Here is a 21,990-nt window from a genome sequence, read left to right on the forward strand (position 1 = left end):
TGAACCTTTGAAGACAGCATTTGTTTTTGCACCAATCTTGTATCGTGTTGATTTTTCGAAAGCATTCTTTATGGAAACAGATGCATCAGACTTTACTCTGGGCACGATTTTATCACAAATAGGAACAGATGACAAACTTCATCCAGTAGCCTTTCATTCAAGAAAATTCTCAGTAGCAGAAATCAATTATGACATCCATGACAAAGAACTTCTTGCAATCATGGATTCTTTTCAAGAATGGTGTCATTATCTAGAAAGTGCTTCTACTCCAGTCACCATGTATATGGATCAGAAGAACCTCTAGTATTTTATGTCAGCATGCGTATTAAATCATCATCAAGCTCGTTGAAGCATGTCTTTATCAAGATTCGAATTCATCATCACTTATTAGCCAGGAAAACAACAAGGTTTGTCCGATGCCTTATCTAGACATTCTTATCTTGCACCAAAAGAAAGAGATGCAGCTTTTGAGCAACAAAGAACGGTTCTCTTGAAGCAAAAGTAATTTCATCTTCGAGCAATAAAATCAACATTGACTGTTGATTTAACTTTTCTTAAGCAAGTCTAGTTAAGTATGTCTTCAGACCCTCTTGTTCATGATATCAAGAATAATTCTTCTAAATCTCATGATCCATCTAAATTTGAATTCAAGAACAATCTACTCTATTTCAAAGGATGCCTACATGTTCTAGAAAGAGAAGCACGTTTACGTATTCTTCAAGCTCATCACGACTTTCCATCAGAAAGACATTTTAGATATAATAAGATTTTGGAGCTCATATCTAGGGATTTTTGGTGGCCTCAAATGTAAAAAGCAGTCAAAGATTTTGTACAATCATGTGATGTTTGCTCAAGATCAAAAACTCCTCGTCATCGACCTTTTGGACTTCTTCAGCCATTACCCATTCCAGAACAACCATGATCTTCTGTTTCTATGGACTTCATTACGGATCTTCCAATCTCACGTTCTTATGACTCTATATTCGTGATAGTAGATCCTTTTACCAAGATGGCCTATTTTGTACCATGTACAAAATCTATCATAGGTGAAGAAACAGCTAAGCTCTTTCTTGACAATATCTATCGCTATCATGGATTATCCAAGGATATCATATCAGATAGCGGAACTCAATTTGTATGAAGATTTTGGCGGATTCTTTTTAAGATTCTAAAAGTGGATATAAAACTATCTTCGGCATTCCATCCTCAAATTGATGGACAAACAGAGTGTATTAATCAAGTTTTAGAGCAATATTTAAGATGTACCATTAACTACCAACAAGATGATTGGACAACTCTTTTGCCGTTGGCAGAGTTTGCTTACAATAACACGATACATTCTTCTACAAAACAAACATCTTTCTTTGCTAATTATGGTTATCATCCAGGACTTGATACTTTTGACTTTTTAAAAGTTGATAATCGTGCTACAAAAGATTTGGCGATTCATTTATCAGAGCTACATGCAACGATGAAGGCGCAGTTAAAAGAGGCTCAAGAATAACAAAAGATCAATGTGAATGTCTATCAAAAGGAACAACCACCATTCCTTCTGGATGATAAGGTATGGCTACTTCGTCACAATATCAAGACCACTTGTCCTTGTGACAAGTTGGACTATCGAAGACTTGGACCATTTTTTATTTCTATACAAATCAATCCAGTTACATATCGTTTATATCTACCAAAATGAATGAAAATCCATCCAGTATTCCACGTGTCTCTTCTTGAACCATACAAGACAGTGGACATACCAAAAAGACGACAAGCTCTATTTCTTTCTATAGAAGTAGACAATAATGAAGAGTTTGAAGTAGAAGAAGTCTTAGATTTAAGGCGACGCCGAAATAAATTGAAATATCTTGTCTAAGAGTATGGATATGATATTAGTGAATGTACATGGGAGCCAACAAAAAATCTTGTAAATGCAACAAAGGCGATGGAGGCTTTTCATTGATGACATGCATCAAAATCAAGATGAAAACTTTTTTTATAAAAGAAAAAACATCTAGGCAAGATAACATTCTACTTTCAATCCTTGTTTGTAGCTTCTTTGTAGTTGTGACGCTCAAGAGATGGTGAACCAACAACCAGTGGATTCAACTCAAGAGCCTTCATTTGCTGACCTGCCAGACGAGATATTATGATTTTCACAACCTTCAAGACGATGTAATTGAGATGAAGATCTTCAAGAACGACATGTTCTTCCTCAAATAGATGGCGAGATACAACGCGTTTGGTATCACGATTTAGAAAGGAACTCCTGATGTTTGGTGATTTTGCTAGAGATAGGAACAACTCCTGATGATGTTCCAAATGTTCTATTCGAAGGAAGTTCTGAAGGCCTCAACAATGATCAAATAACTGGGTAGTCTTTTCGCCCTGGTATGGGACACTACCGATGGTTGAGAGGCCCTATCAATCATCTTTGAAGAAAACAAAGATCGAAATATGTGGCAAATATAATTCGTCGCATCATAGATTTTCTAAACATATGATGATCGCCCCTCGTGGAACTCGTCCCTAGAAGGATGGATAATGTCATGGACATACTCATGTAAGCTAATAATTACATATGTAAATAGTTGGAAGTAAGTAAAAGTAGATAAAAGTAAGTTAATTCTATAGTATTTAATATGGAAGCTTCCTAGAAGCTTTATAAATGCTACTTTGACTTCATAGGTATCTTTAATTGACTTTTTGGATTAGAAACGTGGTCAACAAGTTGGCCATGTGCCACACATATTGTTAGCTTGAAGATCAAGCTAACTATGTGGCCCACACATAGTAAAACTTATCTTGTAAGTCAAGGCATGTGTCCTACAAAGTCAATACATATTGGAGGTCCTATAGAACGTCGCCACATAGCTCCTAGTTAAATAGTATATATAGAGACAAGAGTGAAGCATTCTTCACTCTTGTCAACTTCTTTCTTGCTTCCAGTCTAGTTTCAATGGTCTCTAATTTTCTTGTCTTTTGGTAATAGCCATTCGAGTTTCTCTTTCAATATACATACTTGTTTATTTATATTTTGTTACCTTTCTTTGAATGAAGGCTTACTTGTTTGAATTGCTTTTTCATCAAGTTCTTGTCCTTGATAACATATGTAAGAGGAAGTTAAAAGTTGATTTGAACAAAAATTAATTCAATATAATAATAATAATAATAATATTTGGAGAGGACTAGTTATCAACCTAAGTCGAAACCAAACCTTCAGGCACAAAACCAAGCACCTGTGATAACTTTGAGGTTTTTATATAGATCAAAGAACAAAATTTGAAAGAAAACTTAATAAGGTTTCTTTCAATGTTGATTTTAAGTGATTTGAATGTATAATGACTTTGTAAAAGCTTTACAAAGTCATAGTTATTTTAGGTGATTTTGGAATTTTTGAAATAAAAAGAATATTATGTTTTGGTGGATTTCGTGTGTTTAATAGTAGATCTACAATTTAAATTTAGAGGACTTATAGTTTTCTAAAGTTTTTGTCATAAGTTTGAGTTTGATGAAATAGTTAAATTGAATGTTATTAAATTTTAAGTAGGTTGAGGTTTCGGTAGTTGGACTTTGAGGGGTAGTCAGAGTTTCTAAGATCTTTAGCAATCTACTAGTTATATTAGAGTAAAATTTGTGTATAAAGGTAATAGACTTGATTTGCTACACATATGTGAAATTTGAGAATAATTGAATGATTTGAATATAGAATATTGGTTTTGAAAGTTTAATATTTAGATTGGAGTAGAATGCCATTCAATACTTGAGAGGATTTTAGGATTTTCTTTTTATTTGGTAAGTTTGATTATCTTCAAACTTTGTGTGTTTTTTTCTAATTTATTTTTCAAAAAGTTTATAGAATTTTAACAAGATCAACTATATAATTGATAGATATTGAAGTTCTAAATTGTACCAGGATGAGGTTGAGTTCATTAGATTTTAGTTAAGATTTGATTTAGAATTAGGATAAGATTAGGGCATAGTATTTGATTAAGTTTTGATCAAGGTTTAGGATTGCACCAAGATTTAGGATCTGAATTAGAATTTTCTTAGGATTTAAGATTTATGATTTGCTTAGGATTTTAGATTTAGGATTTAGAATTTGCTTGGAATTTAGAATTAAGGATTTTCTTAGGATTTAAGATTAAGAATTTGTTTAGGATTTAGAATTTAGAATTTTCTTAGGATTTCGGATTTTGGATTCGCTCAAGATTTAAGATTTTAAATTTGCTTGGAATTTAAGATTTAGCTTAGGATTTGATTGAAGTCCTTTAGAATTTTAATTAAGATTTAATTAGAACTTGGTTGAGATTTATTAAAGATATATTTGTGATTATTCTAATTTTTTAAAAAACTTCTTAGAGATCCTTTTAATATTTATTATAAATTTTTTAAAAATTCTTTTAAGATTAATTATTGTTTCTTTTGTAATTTCTTTAAAGTTTCTTTTGAATTTTATTTAAGCTTGTTTGGCATTACAAAGTTTTAATTAGAATTTATTAAGTATTCAATTCGAGTTAGAATTTTGTTATTTCTATTTCTATTCTTCTTTCTATAGGTAGGTGCTTAGTGCATTTTTAAGCAAGACTTTAAGTAATACAACAACATAAATAAGTTTGTTTAAGATCTTTAAGGCTAAAGGCAAAACAAAAGCAATATAGGTGGATAAAACTTTGTACTCTTTGTACTTTGGAATCAATAAGATCTGGCCCTAACTTCAATAACTAATCATCAAACTTTGTGATTTCATTCTTCACCAATGGAGCACCATTACATGCTAGTACAACCATTAATTGCTAATTTTTTGAAGAAATAACTCCTATGCCGTCAATATCTTCATTTTTAATCAAATGAAGGACTTCATCACTACAATGTTTGTATAAATTAGAATGTCAGTAGAACATAGAGTATCTTCTAAAAAAACATTGTATTAGAGAGTCGTTTGAGTATTTGTTTTTTCTAAATCTTTAACTAAAATCACAAAGACACATTGAGCTTGTATTTCATTAATTACATAACTTTATAAGAAAAAAAATTATTTGGATTCTTCAATTTTAATAAATTCAAGATCTATTATCTTTTGACTATTATTCTTTGATCTTAGATTGTTAACATGGTTAAAAAAAAATCTTTTGCATAGTAAGGCATATGCCAAAAATTCATATTAAAGTATTGAGATCTATAGCCTAGCCTAAAAAAAAAAACAATGTTGTATTTTAGTAAGATTATAAATAATTGTAGTGCTAGTTAAAAAGTTTATAGCATGTTCTTTTTTTATTGGCATTAGATTCTTCATAGGTTTGTAAATTGACATCTCAAACTATACAAAGTCCATCTATTAGAAATGCAAAGGATGTTAAAAATATTAAAATTATAGGAAATATATCATAAGGTGCTTCTATCATATTAATCAAGGCATCTTGATGTTCATCAATCTTAGTACCAACCAAAGAAATATAATTATTATCCAAGATATTATCAATATGGTGTCCTAGAGGTTTTTTAATTCTAAAATATCCTTTTGTAAGCACACAAGATATTACTAAGTTGGTCCAAATTAAATAAAATCAATAGACATAGGAGCTCAAAGCCACATTATTCACATAGGCTAGAAGATTAAAGAGTTGGTTAAGATATTGATGAGACTTCAATACTTATATTCAAATATGACTCAATGGTAGTATATTTTTAAAAATATACCCAAGTAGTATGATTTGTTGTATAAGCTATATCAAATTTGTAAATAAATAAGATTAAAGTTCATGTAACCTTTGACCTACTCTAGAACGTGAATGACTTTGAGAAGGCCATTTAACAATCAATAAGTCTATGTAGCCAAATCTCTTCAAATCCTCATAATTGATGAAAGTGACAACACAAGAGAGTTAGCTAAAACAATCAAGAATGGCAAGAGATAATAATTATTTAGAGTACATAATCAATGATCTTTGGAGATTATTTTAGGTTGCTCAATTAGGTGCAATTCTATTATCTATATGAATGTACCATGATATAATAAGTCTAACCTTTGATATTATTACCAAATTTGAATTAATGCTTGCAAAGAGCTCCATAAGGATAATACCCTCATTTGATGGATGTCAAGAAATAGGTTAGACAAAAATAGATAAAAAAAAGATTTTGACATCTTTTAATATATCTAATGAAAATATAATCTCTTTATATAAGTAAAATAATTATATTTATCTTTTTTAGGAAAGAAATAAATTTTTCTAATGTTTTATATGAACTTCTAAAGATGATGGATTAGTTTGTTCTATAAAATGGCACATAAAAATTAATTTTTTCTTCAATAGAACAAAAATTTGATGCCAATGCACTACAACCAAATAAGATTTTTGTTGACATAATCACAACAATGGCTGCAAATGTAGCTAGAATAAATTCTTTTCTTCTATCACCAATAGACCATCTTGATCAAATCCATGCTTCTTTAGTCCAATTATCTAGGCCAAATTTAAATAGATAAGGAACATGTTGACCTACTAAAATATCATAGTTGGTAGCACTTGTCACTGTACACTTTAAAAAAAAGTGTAAATAAAGTGAACCTAATCCAATACAAAGTATTAATTGCAAAGGTTGCTTAATATAGCTGATAGTTTGCTATATGTCCTCTATTGAAGTAATAATGATAACAAAACAAGATTTTTAGTTTACAACAGTGAGATCTAATTTTTGAGTAAGCCAATTATCAATCATAAATGGTTGAGTCCTAGAATCAAGGATAACATGCAAAGATATGACACAAGTGGTATTACCACTAGTATAGCTAACAACTAACATATTATTATTGTTAACCAATCATATAATTTTTAGGCACAAATTTTGACATTTTCAAATAAATTTAGTTACAATATTAGATAAAAATGCTACCTTTATAATCAATGGCACCTCACTTAAAGGATTTATAATTATAGCCTTTAAGTAACCTTCATCAAATATGATATTAGCTTTAATTGCAAATATTACTTGTAACTTAGTTAAATCTTCTTGTGTTGAAGACTTTCTTATCACTTAAGCTTCTTCTAATGATGGCATAGGTACTTTTCTTTCCAATATTTTATTAACCAATTAATTATTTTTTGATATATATAGATTTTTTATAATCTCCTTATAAAAATCCATCATTATATTATAATTTTGACATAACTCTATATCTCTATCTTTAATATATATATATATATATATATATATATATTCTTGGCTCCCAAAAACTCCTTTATTTTTTGTGAAATGTTCAAATTATAGCAAAATAATTTTTTAACATTTTTTTCTACGAAGGATTTTTTTTCTCTAAGCTTTAAAAAATCATATTTCTTAATCTAACTATTCAATTTTTATCAAATTTCTAGATAATATAGAATTTTATCCTTAAGCTTGACCACAAAAATAAAATGAATTATAAATCTATTCCCGATAGTTTAGCATCTTAGAAATCCTAGCAGGTGCTCTAAATCCTAATTTACTAATACTTGAATACTATTTTTTCTATATCTAAAAATTCTAAAATTCAAATGCCACAAAATTTGACATATAGCTTTATAATATAATAATATACAATTATAGGATGTTTTAGTAAAAGATTCGTTCAAATGGTTGAGATATAGATAGAATCAAATCTCTTATGAAATTGGCATACTAATAAACCTTAATTTAGAAGCATTGTCTTCAAAAAATCATTACTCTTCTAAATCAATTCTAAACATTTTTTTTCATAAGAAATGTAATCCTTTAAACCAACTTTTCAACCATGCAATTTAAACTTTAAAGCCCTTCATATATATGTGCTATATTCCAAAGAGTGATAATAGATATCAACATCTTGATTTTGAGCACCTATATCTCTTTTATAAAAACTCCAAATCATATAAAAAATTTACCAAAATCATAGAAAAAATCATAAATTTGATGAACCTAATCTTTGATGTTTGGATGGAATCAAAAGAATAATCTTAATTCCTAATAAGGCCTCAGATAGTCTCCTTGAAGTCTATTAGATATGAATTTTGGCCAATAGGAATGGAAATTTTTATCATCTATTTTCATTCATCTACATATTTAATCTATCTATCCTTTTTTATATAAAATATTTTTTTTAATTTTTTTCTAATAATTTATATATAATATGTACCCTAAATATCAAATAAAATAAACAAAAAAAGATTCTAAGAGTCACCAATGTCTAAAAACGGTGGTTCTAAATATATAAAAACTATTATCAATATAAAATCAACCTTTATAATAATCTTTTTAAACTAACTACTTCACAGTAGTAATCTAATCATATTTTATAATCAATTAAAATCTAATAACATAGCTCTCATTATATTGTATAGCAAGTTATATATTAAATGTATATATGTACATTATTTTCACATAGTAGCCAAACTACAACACAACAACATATGGCAGTTACAACTACCATTTGTTTCAATGCACCAAATATATAATTTTAAAAAAATGAAGAATATGTTTTACTTTTAGAAATCACATTAGATTTGGTATCATGATGTAAAATGGCTAATAGGTAAAAAGGTGAATAAAATATCATATTTTTGAAGATCTTATTTTAAATATATTATAATAAATTATCTTTAAAAATAGATAATAGTCAAGGAGTAGAATGCTACCAATACTTGAGCGGATTTTAGGATTGATCTTTTTTTTTGTAAGTTCAATCTTCTTCAAATTTTTTGTACTTCTTATCAACTTAATTATTAAGAGGTCTGCAAATTTTGAGTTGAAATCAATGGTTCATTCATTAGTTATTGAGATTTAAATCTGTTGTAGGAATTACTTGGAATTGATTAGAGTTTGGTTAAGATTTAGGATTTGGTTTATGATTTGATTTGGTTTAGTTAGGATTTAGTTAGGATTTAGGTTTTGCTTTAGGATTTGATTTAGATTAGGATTTGATTAAGATTTATTTAGGATTTGATTAAAATTTGATTAGGATTTGTTTAGGATTTATTTAGGATTTGATTAGAATTTGATTAGAATTATTTTAGAGTTTGATTAGGATTTGACTAAGATTTGTCTAAGATTAGTTTAAGATTTGGTTAAGACCTATTCAGGGTTCAAGATTTGATTTAGGATTTGATTTTATTAAGATTTGGTTAAGATTTAAGATTTGATTTAGGATTTGGTTTAGATTAGAATTTGGTTAGGATTCGTTTATAATTTGATTAGAGTTTGGTTAGGATTTATTTAGGATTCGATCAGGATTTAATTAAGATTTATCTAGGATTTGATTAGGACTTATTTAGGATTTGTTTAAGGATTGTCTAGAATTTGATTAAGATTTGTTTAGGATTTGATTACGATTTGGTTAGGATTTGTTTAAAGTTTGATTAGGATTTTTTTAGGATTTGATTAGGACTTATTTAGGATTTGTCTAGGATTTGACTAGGGTTTGGTTTAGGATTTGGTTAGGACCTTTTAGGATTTGATTAGAGTTTGACCAAGATTTTATTAGGTTTTGACTAAAATTTAATTAAGATTTTTATTTTAATATTTTATTAAGATTTCTATTTTAGTATTTTTTTAACTTCTATGTTTTTTAATGGTTTCTTTAAAAGTTCTCTAAAAATTCTTTATATTATTTATATAATTTCTTTAAAATTTTAATTGAATTTAATTGATGTTTGATTATATTTTTTAATTTTTAATTATAATTTATTTAAGGATCTATTAGAGTTGTTAAGACTTATTTTTTCAATTCTTTTTTTTATCTTCCACAACTAAGTGCCTAATATATTTTCAAGCTAAATGCCACATAGTACGACATTGGTGAATCGGTTTAATGAGGCCATACTATTGAGTCTTTTTTCTAGCTCAATTATTTTAGCTTCTAAGGCATTTTATTTTTTTATCTAAAGCATGTTATTTGTATGGATGTAATATGAAGTAATTATCTTTATTTTGATTAAGCTTATAACAATGAGTACACTTTAATTGTTTCTTAGATTTATCTTTTATTTTAGCCATATTAGCTTTTGGCTTAGACTTCTCTATATATAAGGATTTTTTTTCTTAGAATAGTTGAGATCAATTTTGATTTGATCAGATTCAATATGCCTCTAATAATACATAGTCTTTTCAGGTTGAGTTTCTACCAAGCTACTTGTTGCAACTGCCATCTTTTTAGGCTTAGACACATATGTCATCCAAGCTATTATGTCAATAGCATCATATTTAGAAAGTTTCTTATTTTTTAACTTCAAAAAATACTTGTACTAAGTTGCCTTGCCATCATAGTTGAGAATAATTTTTAGTATGTTTAAATCTAAAAGTCTCTTATTAATCTTAGATAAGAAGATCTTAACAAGTTGGCTCTTAGCAAATGCACCTTGTAACTCTATTACAAACTAAGCCAAACAAGTATATATGGTATATAGAGTATCTTCCTTTTTACAATCAAAATCTTTAATGCATCATATTTGATCATGTCTAAAATTTCTATTTTTATGCTTCAAGTTCTTAATAAACATTTGAAGAGGTTTAAATAATGGTGGTTCTTCCATTATAGATAAAGATGCCTTCATTACTTGAGCCATACAAGATAAGATAATTAAAGTGTTAATTAAGGAAGTAGCTACTATTTTTTCTTTGATATCTTTCAAAGATGTACTAACTTTTCTTTAGATTGGATCTTTTTCCTTCACCATATACATGAAGCTTGAAATAGCACTTTTTTTAAGAAATAAAATAAGCTATGTATGTTTTTTTTAATAATATTATACTTCATGCAATTTAAGTGAGTATTCTTCACTCTATTTTTCATAGGTTTGAAGTACCTTGTATTTCATGTGTTGGAATAAGAACTCAAAGATATATTACTAATTAAAAGTGAAAGATCTTTGAATCTTTTCCTTCATCTATGTTTGAAGTATAAGTTTTTAATGTAATAAAGAAATATTGTCAATTCTTTTTGAGAATTTATTCTTTATCATATTACAAGAATTGTATTTTAACTTATAAAATATATTCACTTCGAAGATCCAAAGCCTTCAAATAGAAGCAAAAATAAAAAATGAATTAAAGAAATTGATTTTTTTTTAATTAATGGTAAAAAATTATAGAACCTATGACAATAAAAAATAATTGCAATAAAATAAAATGTATAGAAATAAAAGAAAATAAAAAAATTACTAAAAAAAAAATCAGTATTTATTAAATCCCACTTCAATGCTCTAAATGACCTCCACTTTAGAAATTAAGTATGCTAATAAATTCTTTGAATTTCTTTCAGATAAAATTGATTAAAAAATAAATGAATTTGGACTCCATATGCATTTGGAGTGTACTTCCAAACTTGATACTTAAAAGCTATATATATATATATATATATATATATATATGTATTTTAATGTCTTATAATTATATATTGGATCTATGACCATGGACCCTGTTACTATAGCCCTATGATTGTAGTTGTTGTCATTATAGTCCTATAACCATGGATCATATCATTATATACTTATGCTTTGAGTTACTATCCGTTGCTGCAAATTTTTGTTGTTTTTTTTATAGTTCATACCAAATCTTTGTGTTGCATTACCTTGTACAAAGTACTTTGCCAAACAACCTCCTTTTTGTTGCTTTGAATGCCAAAGATCCAAAAGTATAATGCATTATTGTGATCAGAACAAATCTCATAATAAGAAAAAAATAAAATTGTGCCCTTATGTTCAATAATAAGCTTTATAGCTCTATTTCACAACTCCAATAATATCTTGTAATTTTGCCTTGTGATCTTAGTGCTACCTCACTGTCCTGCAATGACTACTACCTCTAACGTCCATCAATCTTGTATCTTGTATTGCATAGTACTTGTGATGATTAATATGGCTATACTCAACAATGCAATAGTGCAACCTAGCTAGATTTTGGTACCCAACATAGTAGTATCTAAAATCCAACAACAAAAGAAATCTAAATTATAAATTTTATTTTATTATTTTTTTGATCTACTTCATTTTAACTTACTATATCTCAAATTGAAGAAAAAGAGAGATTCTTGTCAAGTGAAAGATTAGAAATCTACACCAAACTAAGTCAAGCTAGTTCTTAGACCACAAAGAGAGAATCCAATAGTGCAAGTATGAAAATAAGAAAAATCCTAGAACTTTATTAAAATGGCTAAAACACCATAGCCAAGCAAACCTTTACAACAAATTCTTTCATTCTCAAAATCACTCACAAGACTTGACTTGACAAGAATGTAAAGTGAAGAATTTTTTTTCCAGTTAAATATTTATATTCTAATTGATATGAACAACTCAACTAATGAAAAAAATACTAATAGATGAAAATCCACTAATCAAACTAAACTACATACATCCAATGAAATTTGGTAATTAATGCCATATCATATGACATTGTTTTTGACTCACCCTAAAATATAACTCATATTAAGGAATTGGTGCCAATTATAGTTATATTATCATAATCAATGTGGTGAATAAACTTCAAAATATTTTGAGTTCCGAATTGTAATAAATAATGACTATTATTTTTTGCTTTCATTTTGCCACCACCTAAGTGTAGATAATTTTAAAATCACTTGAACAGTCTTGAATTGAGTGTAGTTGATAAACAAAATTTAGTAATCATTTATAGACATAATTAGTTGTGAGAAAGGATCTTAGTATCAAAAGATATCTAAGAATAGTATATTAAATTTAACAAACAAATTTAATCTGTAAATTGGTGGTATTGAATTTTTTTAATAATAATAATGTCTTTTGATGATTTGAACAATATTTAATAAGATTGGTGTATAAATTAATTAATACATTTAAAAAAAATAACATGTGTGAGGATTTTGACACATGATAAATTCAAAAATATATAAAAGAATTTATTCACAAAGAATATAATAAATCGTTGATTTTTTAAAAAAAATAACTAAATTATTAAATAATATTTAATTAATTTTGAAAATTTTATTTGTTAACTATTGTATATTTTTTAAGTATTAAATATAATAATATCATACATAATATGGATGCTTAGAATAATACATGTACATTTTTGGTTTTAAAAAACCAATTTTTTATAGACATTCTTGTTATTATGATTCTTTTTAATATTTTATTTTTTCTCTTTTTATTTATATTTATTACAAGTATTGAAATAAAATAAAAATATTATCATATATATATTTATTCATTTATAGATAGATATTTATTTAAAAAATTTGATAACTTAATTATGAATGTTAATACTAAGCATAAAATAATTACATAGTCAAAGACCACTTTACTTTTAATTTGTCACCACAAGATTAAATTCGGTGTATAAAAAAAAATATAGAAACTAACTATTTCAAAATTGAGTTAATGTTTGATATTTAGTTTATTTTATTAAAAAAATTAATTTATTATTTATTTTGGGATACATAAATAATAAGAGGTCTCATTATCATGTATAATAATTTTATATATATATATATATATATATATATAACAGAATATTAAGTAGATCTAAGTTTTTATTAAATTAATCCATCCATCCCAAACATTATGAAAAAAAATAATAACATCTAGATTCATTTTCCTACCATTGGAATTGCAACCAATAAAAATCAACTATATTCAATATGATTACTATATTCTTCATCAAGAATATGTCTATTTAATAAAAAAATCTGTTCGTGACCCGCCCCACCACACGTTCGTTGAACGGATGAATGTACGAATGGGCAGGTCATCCACATTCCCGACCATTAGTTCATTCATCCATCAACCCCATCCGATGAACTGGGGGCGTGGTTGGGCATCACCCTGGGAGCACCGGGATGCCATCGGATGAGGACGGACGGTGGGCATGATGCGAGGGCCCGGCAGGGCGGGGGCTGCGAGGTTGTGGGGGGTAGCTCGATGCTGCTGCAGCCGCCAAGGGAGGACGACGGGTGGGGCCGGGCAGGGCGGGGCTTTCGAAGGTGCCCCCCATGCCTCGGTATTATCATCAGTCTCACGAGAGAGGGGAGCTGGAGGAATGGGGGCCCAGGGAGTAGCAGCAGGGTGAGAAAGAGGCACACGGACACATACACAACAACATACACACACCAATACACTCTCTCGCATACTCAGATTTAACTTACATTGGGAAACAGAACGAGAGAGAGAGACCGAGAGAGAACGAGAGAGGGGGTCCCTCTTTTCCCTTACCTGTCCTGCCTGCCTGACGGGGGACTGTGAGCCTGGGTTTCTTCTCCCCAACTCTGGCTCTAAACCTTGAGAGCCCATTTCTGTGCCGCCCCCCCTTCTCCCTCCCTCCCTCCCTCACCCTTCTTGTCCCTGCCTTTGTGCCCTCTTTGTGCGTGCGACGCTGTGACATTGGTGTTGACGGCGTGACCATGGCCGCTTCAACCCTTGCGCATTGTGCCTGCCATGGATCATGCGTGGCGGCTGCCTCTGACGACGCTGTGGTGCTTGATAGGTTTCAGGGATTGCGGAAGCCGGCATTCATCTCTTCCAGACGGGGCAGTGTGAGTTGGCGTGGGGCGACCAAGCCCAATTTGAGTTGGGACGGTGCGAGGGTTGAGGTGCCCGTGCGCGCCACTGCCTTGCGGCCTGGGCGGTATGTGAAGGAGCAAGGCGGAGCCATCGTTCCTATCTCACCTGAGGACGGCCGAATTAATTTCTTGGAGGATGAGGTCAAGGTGCGTTCATTCGAGGAGTTGCCTAATGAGAGCAGAGGCGGGATGTGGGTGAAGCCCTCTTTCCAGCGCAAGACGAAAATTGTGTGCACAATCGGCCCTACCTCGAACACCAAGGAGATGATTTGGAAGCTGGCTGAGGCTGGCATGAATGTGGCCCGGCTCAATATGTCGCACGGGGATCACGCCTCGCACAAGAAGGTGATTGATCTCGTGCGGGAGTACAACAAGGAAGCGAACGCGAATGTCATTGCCCTCATGCTTGATACCAAGGTTTGTAGTCTTTATCTTTTAACTCTGGTTTTTGTCATGGGGTGTTTGTTTGGCACTGTGCAATGTTAGTCGTGGTTAATCCGTTTGTAAATCCTTAGATTCCCTTAATTTTTCATCTCTCTCCTGAAAAGTGAAGTTCTGAATCTGTATTCTACAGGGCCCAGAGGTTAGGAGTGGAGACTTGCCACAACCTATTATGCTAAAGAAGGGCGATCCATTTACCTTCACAATTAAGCGTGGAGTGGGAACGGATACGTGTGTGAGCGTGAACTACGATGACTTCGTGAATGACGTTGAAAGCGGAGACACCCTGCTTATCGATGGTAAGTATTGCGTGCACTCATTACAGGGATCCGTGTTACCTCAATTGTTTAGCCGTTTACCGTAATCAAGTCTCGTTCTCTTCTACCATTGCCCAGAATTGTTCAGAGTCAAAGTTCGCTGTGGATACGGTAGGCAACGGTGCGAAGACTAATGGAGCTTGTGATTTTGACGAGATCAGGAGGCATGATGTCGCTAGAGGTAAAGTCGAAGACGCATGAGGAAGTTCTCTGTGAGGTAGTGGACGGGGGTGAACTGAAGTCTCGTCGTCATCTCAACGTGCGTGGCAAGAGTGCCACTCTACCCTCCATTACAGGTATGCCATTTTTTTGTGATCGAATAAGGCCATATCGATATTTCTTTTGTTGTCATATCTTTTATTTAGACTGTCTGATTTAGACACTCCGTCGCTTGCTCTTGTCACCTACTTTTGTTTTTCTGTGGAATCTCCAGAGAAAGATTGGGAAGATATCAAGTTTGGAGTGGAAAACAAGGTGGACTTTTATGCCCTATCCTTTGTCAAGGATGCTCAGGTGGTGCATGAACTCAAGTCCTTTCTAAAAGGTATGTTTCGCACGTCATTCTTGTGTACTATTCTCAGAATAGTTTTCTGGTGGAGTGTGAGCTTCATTGAACAGCTGTGACCTTTTGTGAAGAGGACTAGTTCGTTATTCGTTCCTCCATGCTTTCCTCTTCAAGCCATGTGTTAGCTTGCTCCACATCATGTCTTTTTATTATTAACTAGCCAGTCAATTTCATATACTATTTCAGATTGTTGGTTGCTATAGTTAGTGTAGTTGTTTGAACGTGCATGTTCCGAGGCCCTCTCTTAGCGATGTTGAAATCCTCAACATTACTTATCTGAGAAGCATCCGTGCTTTTCAAATGTGTGTTTTCTGGGATGGTACAGGAAAGTCTGCTGACATTCACGTTATCGTGAAGATTGAAAGCGCTGATTCAATCCCCAACCTGCAATCTATACTGGATGCAGCTGATGGAGTAGGCTTCTTATTTTTTATACTTTATTACTCTGGCTCTGACGGTGGTGTGATATTCTTTCTTGAATCTATAACTGTACGTGTGCTTCAGAGCAAGTGTCTTGTTCGTGTGGAGGACTACTTTATGCATGTGTAAGGTCATGTTTTGCACATCATCACGAAACGCATTTTGGTACAGTGTGAGCGCCATATTAAAATTTTCAACTGTTTTCCTTTCAGGCTATGGTTGCTCGAGGAGATCTTGGAGCTGAGCTGCCAATTGAGGAAGTGCCCCTTCTGCAGGTACAATGCGAAATTAGCTGAGTCTACTTACTTTTCTCTTATAGTCGCATTTGAGAATGGGAACTCTTTTAGTCAATCAGCATGGTATGTATCGTGTAACAGTACGGTCCTTGTTGATTTGTAGTGCACATGGGCTTCTCAGTGTTCACCATAGAGGGTTGACGACATGCATAACTTTCTGCAGGGAGAAATTATAAGGTCATGCCGAGCCATGGGAAAGCCAGTGATCGTGGCTACAAATATGCTTGAGAGTATGATTACTCACCCCACTCCCACACGAGCAGAGGTTTCAGACATAGCTATTGCCGTCCGTGAAGGTGCGGACGCAGTTATGCTTTCTGGTGAAACCGCTCACGGAAAGTAAGTACCTTTGGAATTTGTTGATAGTCTTCTTTAATATCATCTAAGCTCATAGCCCAGTAACTGCCAAAATTTTGGGGCATCAGGCTTATCGTCAGTGTACTGTAGATATGTTTTCTGTGCAACTTGTAAACAGGAAATTGTAGCTTCTAAAATCGCAGCTTTGGACCCGATTAGAGAATTCCGCACTCTAGTGCCCTTAGCATTTCCGTTTTCCTTTGGATTAGGTATCCATTGAAAGCCGTGCGAGTGATGCATACTGTGGCTATGCGCACGGAGGCAACCATGCCAGAAGAGGAGGCTCCTTCAAATCTTGGTCGAGCATTTAAGGTACTACGCCACATTGCTGCAGCATTTGCAGGAAAGGACATTCAAATCTTTCATGGAAACTCCATGCACTATGTTGACTTCCTTGAAAGACACTGTGTTGGATGACATTGCCTGCAATCTTCTCGTGGGCTCTGTTGCGGTTAATGAATTCATTCTGGTGAGAGTAATTGGGAATGGTGCGATTGTGCTGTGATTTTTTACGTGTTATTATTCATTGTGCTGTTCGTGAACAGACACACATGAGCGAAATGTTCGCGTTTCATGCCACCTTGATGTCGAACACATTAGGGACGTCAATATGCGTGTTCACACGTTCAGGTTTCATGGCGCTCTTGCTGAGCCATTACCGCCCTGCCGGTACCATCTTTGCTTTCACAAACGAGTAAGTTTTTGCTCTGAAAATAGGTGACATTTATTTCAAAAATATCTTAACTGCTATTTTGGCTCTATTTCATAGATTATTTCTGCAATATTTAAGCATGCATTGATGTTTTGTGGTTATTGAAAGTTGTGTACAGGTTTTTCTGCAATTTAGCGTAGATACAATCATTTGAATGGTGGGTTTTCAGAGATTGTCGTGGACTAGATTGCTTGATACTTTGAGGTCTGAGCTTGGTGGTTTTTTGTACTTTCAGCAAGAAGGTGCAGTCAAGATTGGCACTTTATCATGGTGTAAGGACTCTTCACATCAACTTCACAAATGACGCTGAGGAAACATTCGTCTATGCGCTCAGTATCTTACAGGTATTATTATCATTTTTAGCATTATTTTGCCTTACATTACAGTTTGAAGTCAAAGCTTCTTAATATTTGGTCAAGAGTTGCAACATTTCTGTTTATTTTTAACACGGCTTGAACAGCCGTCTTTCTCTTTGTTATTAATTGATTATAGTTCCCGTTGGAGGACTACATTCGTTTCAAATCCTTTTCATATTTTTAGGCCAGCCTTTCTTGAAAGGTATGGTAATTTATTTTTTTGCTACTTCAAATGACATTGTCATTGATAATTCCTCTATTTGGTTGTTTTTAGAAAAAAGGAATGGTTCAGGATGGCGAAGAGGTTGCCTTGGTGCAAAGTGGAAGACAGCCCATTTGGAGATCAGAGTACACTCATCACATTCAAGTGCGCAAAGTTCGAGCATAAGTCAGCTGCAAGCAACGCTTTGCATTTCTAATATTTGCAATAGTTAGTCGTTGGAGTCTCAACTGTGCCATATATCCCGCTGTCGTTTCTTCATTTGAGACGCACTGATTCTGCTTCTTCAATGGTGCATTCTACTTGTAGACCAAGTGTTCGTGGTATTATTTTTCGTTCGAGCGCAATTATGTTTGAAACCAGATAACGGATTGACTTGCGTTCTTATTGGGGGTTCGACTTACAACTATTAAAACGTGAAGCGATTGACATCTTTCACCGAGGACAAACGGGTTTACACATCAAATATTCATTTCAAATGTTTCCCAAACCCGCCTTTAAAATGATTTCAGCACCATCCAAGCTGCATTACGCCACCAGTTAACATAAAAATTTATAGATTGATATTAATTCATGCATCCCTGGATTATTGGCGTGAACTGGTACTCAATCCTGCTTAACACCCTTCACATGTAAATTCAAATCTTGTGTAAACTTTACAAAAGGTTGATTGTGAACTACAGTTCTGCAGGAAACACTGCTTTAATTGTGGTCGCTATTTCAGTGCATGTACTTCTATAGTGGTATATCCCAAAACACTGAAAAACGGCTCATATCTCACAACTTCAATCGTGTCCGTCGCTTGTTAATGGAAGGCGGTAACTTTACATCTCTGCATGTATGAGGAGTGTTGCAGAATAGTGGTAATACAGAGATGAGTAATTTTATGCATTGTCTGCCGAACCTAAACTTTTTTGCTCTAAGATGTCCACTGTATCGAAGTGACACGATTCTTTGCTGTCACGATGAAGTTTATGGCAGTCGTCCTAATCCTAATGAAAAAATATTGCTTCAAGATTTTGAATTCAATCACTATTCTGAATTTATCAGATTAACACTTTACACAAGATTTGAATTCAATCACAATACATTGGTATCATTAGTAGTGTTGAATTTAAAACAACTATGTTTTTATTTGAATTTTTTAGTAGTATGTTAAGAGAATTGTTTGATTAGTAAGATAATAATCTTCTAATTGACTATTATTGAAGAAAAAGTTCTAACTTTTCAACAAAATTAAAGTTAAAACGTGTACTTTTATATCATAATTGAAAATTTTAACATTAAATATGCAATTTATAAATATATTCACACATTGTAATCTATGGACTAATCCAAAAAAGAAGTGCATAATTTTATGAAAGCTTGTATAAAGTGTTAATCTGATAAATTTTATTACTTGATATAAAATAACTTAATACAAGTCATACTATCATAAAATTCTTTGATACTTTTAAATTAATGAAAAAATATTTTTATGAATTTTATTAAACTTTTTTCTAAACTTAAAGAATGCATATACTACCTTATTAATATTTGATGGTTATAGCATTCTTATACATTAAATGTTATAGATACTTACACTATTGATGTAAGTAGAAATATAAAAAAATAGGCTGAAATAAATGAATTAAATAATGTTTTTTTGCTAAAAACACTAAAGAAAGCTTTTTAAATGTAATTTGGATTTACAAGTATTATATACAATTGCATTAACTTCTCTAAGAATTTTACTATCTTAAAAAAATTATTAAAAAAATTAATGTTAATCTTAGTTTATAAGTTGGCCAAAAAGACATTCCTTTTCAAATAACTACTAGAGTGAAGAGAAATAAAAATAAAGAAAATAGATGAAAGAAGCACATTCATGTTGGGCCAAAATCCAAAAATCCTCTCAAAGGGCTTTGATTCTAAACTTTGATACTATGAGTATATTATGTTCCAAAACTTAGGCATATATCATACAAATCTTTAGTTTGGACTTTAGAACTAGTGATATTTGTTAACTTAGAGCTTGAATATTTTACTCATCAACTTTTGGACTAGAATTTGGTGCTATGGGATTTGGTTGATCGAAAGTTCAATAATTCAAGGTTTAGTAGAAAATCATTTGAAGAATTTGATTGAGATTTAGAATCAAATTTGAAAAGTCCTCAATTATATTAAAGGCTTTGGTTAATCTAAAATCTAAGAATTCAAAGTTAGCAAAATGATCTTTTGAATAGTTTAATTAGAACTAGCAATCAACTCTAAAAAGTGTTCAAATAAGTTGGACTCCAACTAACTCTAATTTTCAACAATTCAAATATAAATAGCTTCTATAAAATAAACAAGTTAAATACAATATCAACATATAAAACTCTACACAATCTATTATTACAAGCCAATCTAATACAAATTTAATTTAGCTAGTACAATAGAATAAGAAAAGAGAAACTATATTAAGTAAAGTTCAAAGGAATTACTTTGGATGAGATGTGAAGTTTTAATAAGATTAGCAAAATATCAAAGATAAGAGTTGTTTCTACTTAGGTTCATTCTCTACTTATGTTACTTCTAATTAATTACACTGGCTAGCTATTTTGTTTAAAAATATATCTTATTGTTGTGTTTTAATTTAATATGTTCTATCCCAAATATTTTGTTCTAGAAGGAATTAGATATATTTATCTTATTTTAGATTTTTATTTAAATTCTACTGGTTTGAATTTATTTACTATCTAAATCCTACTAGTGCAGGCTTCTATATTACTTCAAACTTATTAGTCTAGGTCTAATTCCTTATTAGTAATATTAACTTTAGAAGCTTCAATATAAACTTCTTACCACTTAAATTCTAGACTTTTTAGAATTTTTGTATGATGTAATATTTATTTTTGTACCTTCTAATGTTATTGTACACTAATTTTTAATATTTGATTTTCTTTTTTAATTATATATAAATATATTATCTTGTTTAGTTATATATAAATGTATTATAAATATATTTTTATGAATTACAACATGATATAAAGAAAATATTGTTAAATACTCTTTAAACCTAGGTAATATGCTAACCAATTAAAGTTATTGTTTGGTATAAAAATTGATTTAATTTTTCAATTTTTTAATTATAATTTTATAATATTAATTTTTTTAGCAACAAAAATAGTATCTAAAAATTTTCAATTAAAAGTAAAAGACTTGTAATTGATTACCATATATTTAAGCGTCTTACAATGTAAAAAGAGACTTGATGTGAGTAAAAAAAATTGTGTTTGTTTTATTAAAAAAATGAAAATATCCATAATTTATTTCTTTAAAGCACGAATATTACCAAAAACAAAGTAAAAGATATAACTTATAAGATAATTTAGATAAAAATGATTTTATTATATATTAAAATATAAATTAAATTAAATATAATTAAATTTTAAATAAATATTTTTATTCTATACTTACCATGGTTAAAAATAAAAAAATAAATAAAAATAAAATAGATTTAATATCTTGTCAACATAAATAATTTTAATCATGTCTAAACAATATACTTATAATTTTTGTATCTTATGCTTAAAAAATCAAATATTTATTTTGGAGCAAAAGCATTTATATGAACTAATGTGATTCCTTGAAGTGCACCTTAACTTTTAGATTTATTAAAAATCTTAACTTTACATTGTAAAGATAAAAAAATTTCTTTTTTATAAGTTTTAATTAAAAATTAGGCATTAATTATGTTTTAAAAGGTTATTAAAGGGACAAGATTCTTGCCAAATAAAAAATCT

The 21,990-nt window shown here is 30.8% G+C and overlaps 1 protein-coding gene across 1 annotated transcript; it reads left to right on the top strand.

The window, feature by feature from the left end:
* Positions 1-14,273: 14,273 nt before the first annotated feature.
* On the top strand, positions 14,274-18,549 carry LOC112289845 (pyruvate kinase isozyme G, chloroplastic). Its single transcript, XM_024535498.3, has 11 exons — positions 14,274-14,956; positions 15,114-15,279; positions 15,459-15,593; positions 15,731-15,841; positions 16,188-16,276; positions 16,495-16,557; positions 16,742-16,917; positions 17,145-17,247; positions 17,481-17,629; positions 17,883-17,991; positions 18,278-18,549. Exons 1-11 carry the CDS (start codon positions 14,381-14,383, stop codon positions 18,389-18,391), a joined length of 1,791 nt encoding a protein of 596 aa, XP_024391266.1. The 5' UTR covers positions 14,274-14,380; the 3' UTR covers positions 18,392-18,549.
* The last annotated feature ends 3,441 nt before the right edge of the window (positions 18,550-21,990 follow it).

The sequence above is a fragment of the Physcomitrium patens genome, chromosome 12 (genome assembly GCF_059467195.1).
Source record: "Physcomitrium patens ecotype Gransden chromosome 12, ASM5946719v1, whole genome shotgun sequence".
Lineage (NCBI taxonomy): Eukaryota > Viridiplantae > Streptophyta > Bryopsida > Funariales > Funariaceae > Physcomitrium > Physcomitrium patens.

What these genes read in the sequence shown, in the direction of transcription:
- LOC112289845 (XM_024535498.3), top strand. Translation starts at nt 14,381, where the DNA reads ATGGCCGCTTCAACCCTTGCGCATTGTGCCTGCCATGGATCATGCGTG. An exon ending in ACTCAAGTCCTTTCTAAAAG is followed by an intron (nt 15,842 to 16,187) that starts GTATGTTTCGCA and finishes GGGATGGTACAG; the next exon opens with GAAAGTCTGCTGACATTCAC. An exon ending in ATCTTGGTCGAGCATTTAAG is followed by an intron (nt 17,248 to 17,480) that starts GTACTACGCCAC and finishes GTTCGTGAACAG; the next exon opens with ACACACATGAGCGAAATGTT.